General features: G+C 42.6%; 1 protein-coding gene across 2 annotated transcripts; it reads right to left on the bottom strand.

Moving 5' to 3' along the window:
• Positions 1-3,471: 3,471 nt before the first annotated feature.
• Positions 3,472-6,241, bottom strand: LOC132636197 (putative clathrin assembly protein At2g25430). 2 transcript variants are annotated; one of them, XM_060352921.1, is made up of 2 exons: positions 6,087-6,241; positions 3,472-5,689 (listed from the first exon to the last, which is right to left on the bottom strand). In XM_060352921.1, exon 2 carries the CDS (start codon positions 5,672-5,674, stop codon positions 3,764-3,766), a length of 1,911 nt encoding a protein of 636 aa, XP_060208904.1. In that variant the 5' UTR covers positions 5,675-5,689; positions 6,087-6,241; the 3' UTR covers positions 3,472-3,763. The 2 variants fall into 2 exon arrangements, with proteins under 2 accessions (XP_060208904.1, XP_060208905.1); XM_060352922.1 differs by having other exon boundaries at positions 6,091-6,231.
• Between the last annotated feature and the right edge of the window lie 672 nt (positions 6,242-6,913).

Genomic DNA, 6,913 nt, shown 5'->3' on the forward strand with positions numbered 1-6,913 from the left:
CCAGGGATCTCGTCAGGTCCGGTCGCTCTTCCCCTGCGCATCCTACGGACAGCACCCTTAACCTCCTCAACCTTAATACTCCTGCAATACCCAAAATCGTGACGCCTCCCTGTATGCTCCAAATCTCCCAACACGATGTCTCTCTCCCCTTCTTCATTCAAGAGTTTGTGAAAATATGACTGCCATCTCTGTTTAATGAGAGTCTCCTCTACCAATATTTTTCCATGCTCATCTTTAATGCACTTCCCTTGATCCACATCGCGCGCCCTTCTCTCCCGCACCCTGGCTAGCCTGAACAATTTCCTATCCCCGCCTTTCTCTTCTAGTTCAGCATAGAGGCGTTCAAAAGCTGCCGTTTTTGCCGTCGAAACCGCCGACTTCGCCTCCTTCCTCGCTATCTTATAAAGTTCCCTATTCGTCCACATCTCCACCTCATCCTTGCTTTCTATCAGCTTCGCATACGCCATCTTCTTTGCTTCCACCTTCCCTTGCACTTCTCCATTCCACCACCAGTCCCCTCGATACCGACCACGACTACCTGTCGAGACTCCCAACACTTCCCTTGCTACAACCCTAATACAACTAGCCGTCCTATCCCACATACTGGTCGCATCCCCACTACTATCCCAGGCCCCCATATCCTTCAATTTCTCTTCCATCTCCAGGGCACTAGCCGTGGTCAAACTCCCCCATCTGATCCTAGGTCGATCATCCCCGACCCTCTTCTTCCTCGTCATCTTAATCCCTAAATCCATCACCAAGAGCTTATGTCGGGTTGTAAGGTTGTCCCTCGGAATGACCTTACAATCTTTACACAAACCTTTATCATCCTTCCTAAGAAGTAAAAAATCTATCTGAGTCTTAGCCGCCGAACTACGGAAGGTTACCAAGTGCTCTTCCTTCTTTGGAAAACTCGAATTGGCTATCACCAACCCAAAAGCTTTTGCGAAATCCAAAAGTGAAACTCCTCCTCCATTTCTGTCCCCGAAGCCAAAGCCTCCATGCACATCATCATAACCTCCTGAAATAGACCCGATGTGCCCATTGAAATCCCCTCCCACGAAAAGTTTCTCAGTAGGCGGTATGCCTCCCACTAACTCGTCCAAATCCTCCCAAAAGCGCCTCTTCTCCTCCTCGCGTAAGCCCGCTTGCGGCGCATAAGCACTAATAATGTTCAAAGTGGTCCCTTCAACGATCACCTTAATCGACATCATCCTATCGTTGACTCTCCTAACCTCCACCACCTGATCCCTTAAATCACTATCTACTAAAATGCCTACTCCATTCCTATACTTCGATCTACCAGAGAACCAAAGCTTATACCCGTCTACCTCCTTAGCTTTAGGTCCTACCCATTTGGTCTCTTGGACACAAGCTATATTAATCTTCCTCCTCTTAAGGGTCTTAACTAGCTCTATGGACTTTCCCGTTAACGTCCCAATGTTCCAAGAACCTACTCTCAGTCTAGATGCTCCTTTAACCCACTTACTCCTCCTAACCCTCGTCCCCGTCCCCGTCCCTGAACGAGAACATGACCCTAGTCTACCATCAATATCCAAAGCCACGAAAACGCGTTTGAACTAATAAATTAGTCAAAGGTCTAAAGTCAGCAAATGTAGCTACAAATGTATGAACAAAGCATAGATATGAGAACCGGAGGTACCAACTCCAGTCGAAATGAACCTGTTCGCCGCCGGAAAATACTGTTCACGTCGGGGTACTGTTCACGCGGAGTACTGTTCACACCGGGGTACTGTTCACGTCGGGGGTACTGAATGTGATAGTGGCCGGAAAAGGATCTGAAATATCAGATATCAGATCTAATCTGATCTAAATCTCAGATCTAATGGTGAAGGGAAGAGGAGAGAGAGGAGAGAGAGGAGAGAGAAAGTTTTGATAAACTTCACATTACATTATTAGTTTCTTAATATGAGTGTTTTTGGTTAAAGTGACACTTATTATGGAAGGGAGGGAGTATTTGATAACTCTATTTTTTTTGGACTTTTGCCAGGATGTTTAAACCTCATTCTACCATGATATTTATTCCACTTCACTGACAGCTGGGCGCTACCGTGGGTGCCACTTTAGTTTGCTAAATATCAACAACAACATACCCAGTTGAATCCCACAATGTGGGATCTGGTGAGGGTTAAATGTACGCAGACCTTATCCCATAGTTGCTAAATATCCCGTTTTCTTATTCACCCATTGGATCAGAGCTGATCAATACAAAAGATAGGTCAACTGCATTGACAATGAAAGGATAGCTAAAAGATAGGCACTTCCAAATAAAGATTGGCAGAAAAACAACAATTACTACTACATTTAACATTAGAGCCCCGCCTTATCAGGTGAACCTATGTCATTTTCAGCTTCACTATTTCTATGGTCTTTCTTCAACCAGCATTTTCTTGTTGCCCATCGCTATTATCTACAGTAATTATTTCCTTAATCATTCAATGGATTACAGCTTTTCTCATTCATGAGTGTTCTGTTTTGCCAAAATAGTCACAGAAAGAAAAGACTTTTCGGAATGTTCTGTTTGTTTTGTTATTGAAGAAACAAAACAGCTGATATCATTTTTCCCGACAAACAGCAGTTCGGCTCCAAGTTGTTCAAGAATAGTGGTGTTGAATTTCTCGACCCTTTGACTTAGGATTAGTCAGTTCTATTTCTCGATAGGGCGGGGAAGGGATATAACTCAGCGGTAGAGTGTCACCTTGACGTGGTGGAAGTCATCAGTTCGAGCCTGATTATCCCTAAGCCCATGTGAGTTTTTCTAGTTGGACTTGCTCCCCCACCGTCGTTCAATGAGAATGGATAAGAGGCTCGTGGGATTGACGTGAGGGGGCAAGGATGGCTATATTTCTGGGAGCGAACTCCGGGCGAATATGAAGCGCATGTTTTGCCTAAAAGAACAGCCAACCTTTTTCTTTCAATGCACAAAAAACCAATTCTTCCAAAACCAAAGCCAAACCCTTTATAATCTGTACTTATTTGCCAAATCAATCCATTCAAAGTTAAAAGTCAAAATGCATGCAATTGGGAAATCAAAGATAGTGAGAGACATTTAATGGTCAGTGTGAAAGAGTACTGAATCCAATCAAATAATAGTCAAGCCTCAGTACTAGCACATCTTTTTTGCATTTTCCCTATGAAGATGGTTCACTTCACCAAGAAAATACTATACTTGCTATTATCTCAATTCAAATAAATGAAGTAAATTTTAAGCATTCTCAGCCTAAAGCAACCAATCAAACCTACCATATGATAGACACAAATTCTTCACCAACTTAGACGAGTTCTTTTTTTTTTTTATGAAGACTTAGACGAGTTCTTTTTATCTATGGAATAATCCAAAGTTCTTGGTACAGCTACAGCAAGAAAATTACCAAAGCATCTGATGACTGGTCTCAAGAAAGAACGAACCAAGATAAATAAATGAGGCATTTGTCAACGATCAGAACGGAGTTAGTTTAGACTATAGAAATCATCACTTAACAAAGACCTGAAAATAATACAGATATTACAAAACGGAAGAGCCATCCTACCAGGATTACAGAGTATCCATTCCCCACAAGAATATCTATTCTCTTCAGCCCATTTTCACTTCCTCTCATCCACTACCCTCACTAGAGATGCACAAATTGAACTTATATATATCCATCAATAGAATACAGTGAAAAAGATCAAAACACTAGATAAAGAACATAACAATGAAATGAAAAAAGGAAAAGGTAAAAGTGATGTATACGTGGCAACATCAGTAAGGAGTATAGTAGTACCCTGCAGCTGGTGGTAGTCCCACGCCATTTAGTGGTGGCATGCCATAAGGCATCACGGCTTGTTGTGGACCATAGTATCTGCCGGTGCTGATCTTGGACAAACTCGTTTGTCCTTGCATGCCATCTCTAGCATATTGCTGCCATACGACTTGCTCCTGTACAAGCAATTGCTGTTTCTTCTCCAAATCGGCCATTTGTACATATGAAGGAGGTGGGACAGTCAAAGATGCAGCAAATGGATCCTGTCCAACTGTCTGGACTGTTCCATCGGGTGCAGGGAGTGCCAACACCGGTGTTGAACTCTTCCCAGGTAATGCCACACTGCTGGCACTACCACCACTCAACTGGGCAGTAGCAGTATGCTGCCTAACCATCCCTTGATCATACATCCCATTCAATAGAAGCGGATCAAGTCCACCCCCCAATGCTGCCTTCTGCTGAGACAGATGACTAGCCGTCTCCACCAAAGCCAACTCCCAATCAGCCTTACCACTCTCAGCCGCTGGATTCTGCCAAGCAGATGTCACCTCAGGTCCCCCATTAGAGGAGAACGCTTCCCATAACCCGTTGTTTGTTCCAGGCCCTGCAAACAATGCCAAGGCAAATTTGTTTCCCTGATCATCGGCAGTAACACCTTCCTCCCTCAAATCCACCAAATCCCCAGTCTCCTGAACCGGCGCTGGCTTAGGAGGCTCTGGCTCAGGTGGTGGTGGTGGAGTATAATCCTCTGGTGGAGGCAACGCTTTAATCTCATTCATATCCGGTGCTGGTTCTTCAGGTGGAGCTGGCAGACTCTCTACTTTTCTCTCAGGACTTTTTGTTGCCTTAGCCCTATCCCTCACAAACTCCTCTAATGTATCCAATAGCTTGCTTGTTATCCTTTGAACTTCCGGATACTCAGACGACCTAGCCACACCGATATCCTGGCACCAGTTATAGAATCCCACCAGCTCATCGATCTGCTTTGCTGCGCTAGCATAGGCATCAAATGCCTTAACACAATCCTGGTATTCCATGTCAAAGAATTTATCCAACAAAACAGCTAAAACCTCACATATATCAGCATAAAGCTGAAAACTTTCTTTCACCATAGGATACAAAGCAACCAACAGCATTCTTTCATTTTTCGCCAATCCAGTTGGTCGACAAGACAAAAACCGATCCAACAACCTCTGCAGATGACTCATCTTCCCAAAGATCCTCTCAGGGTTGATCTCTCGCAACGGGGTCACATCTTTCTGCTCCTGTGTCGACTCCCTCACATCCCCAGATGATCTCGACTTCCTCATTCCATAAGCAGGCTCATCCCTAAACTCACCATAGTCATAGCCTTGGTTAGATCCAGATCCAGGTGGAGATCTCCACCTTTCTTCTCTAGACCCATACCTCTCAATCTCTCCACCACTCCCATTTTGCTTCCTCTCGAAAACCATCAACTCCAATCTTTGATCTAAATACAAAGCATAAGTCCTCACAAAAGCCGAATGATCCCACGAATTCGAATGAGCCTCATCGCGAAAATCAGACAAATTGAGTAGCCTCGTGCCTCTCCTCGTGGCATACATAATTTCTTGATGAAACACAGCATCACCATCATTGAGAACACGGTGTATGAGCATCAAACACTTGATGGCAACGATCCAATCACGGGTTTTCCCTAACCTCTTGGAAATTGATAAAACACAAGCACTCACATAACCACGTGAGCAAGAAGTCAAATGAAGTATCTCCCTGACATACTTCTCGCTCGCAGGTTCATCGTCATGGCTTGTCGCTTTAACGACAGCAACTTCCAGCTCAGGTGCCATGTTGCTAGCTACCTTAGCAATCCCTATGCTTGTCTGGTCCTTAACCGCCCCAATCGCTTTCCTAATTGTGCTTGGCGCCATGATATTTTTCTTCTTCTATAAGACCAAAATTCAAAGGTTACATCATTATGAAAAAAAAAACTCATAATAATGGCAAATCCAAGAAAGAAACAACAACTACGTACATCTTATTCCCAATTGGGTTCCGACAATATGAATAATCTATTACTAGTTGGAGTCCACTATTCAGGAAAACCAAGAAAAATTCAAATTCGTTGACTTGAAAAATACAAGTTTCTATATTTGCTTCATTAAATTCAAATACCAAAAACTACACCCGAACACAAAAAGATCAACAACTAGCAAAATAATATAACTAGTACCACATCTTTTTGACTTGAAAGTATAAGTTTCTATATTTGTTCCATTAAATTCAAAAATCCAAGAAGTAGAAAAATAGTTGTGAAAATTGAAATGGGGTTGAATTACATACATACAAGAAAGGCTGTAACACAGATCTATGAAGGAAGAAATGGATGTGTCAAATCATTGCCGACAAATTGTTGCCTGAATTCTCTCTCTCTCTTTCTTTCTAGATTTGATGCGAGCTCAGAGGAGAGGGCGAAAATGGGAATATAATTAAACAAGGAAAGTAGATCTATAAAAGTGGAAGGAGAATATGGACCGTTGGATCAGAATCGTAGAGGTGCTAAGTTGTTTACTCCGAATTTAGTTAATCAATTAAATTTATGAATGATGTATAGATTATGTGGTTGAACTTTAATCTATTTAGTTGAAAAAAGATATATATGGATATGCTATGAAGAAGTGAATAATAATCGATAGTTTACACTAAATATATGTATTTAATAATGTATGAATATTGTTTAATTGAACAAAGCTAAAGAATATCACACTGAATCCGGACCAAAATCAGAGAATGAGAGAGAAATTTTATATGTTTTGCTATTACAATGTTCTAGAACTCAAGAAGCCAACACCTGGAAGTAAAATAATGTCTCCTATTTATAGCTTTGCCTTATGGGCCTCTTACAACATAAAGCCCTTTTGAATAAAGAAAAACCCTAAAAAGGATAAGGTTGTGTCGTACGGTCTGACACCCGTACTATTGGCAGTACAATGTGGCAGAACGGTATTGACGCGTGGCAATTGTGCAACGGCCACGATCAACCGGACCAACGGCCATGATCAACCGGACCAACGGCCACGATCAACCGGGCAAATGGCCACGATTAACCGAGTCAACGGCCACGATCAACTCGGCTATGGAGAAACCGGACCAAACGATGTCCTTCACTT

The sequence above is a fragment of the Lycium barbarum genome, chromosome 4 (assembly GCF_019175385.1).
Source record: "Lycium barbarum isolate Lr01 chromosome 4, ASM1917538v2, whole genome shotgun sequence".
NCBI lineage: Eukaryota > Viridiplantae > Streptophyta > Magnoliopsida > Solanales > Solanaceae > Lycium > Lycium barbarum.

What these genes read in the sequence shown, in the direction of transcription:
- LOC132636197 (XM_060352921.1), bottom strand. Translation starts at nt 5,674, where the DNA reads ATGGCGCCAAGCACAATTAGGAAAGCGATTGGGGCGGTTAAGGACCAG.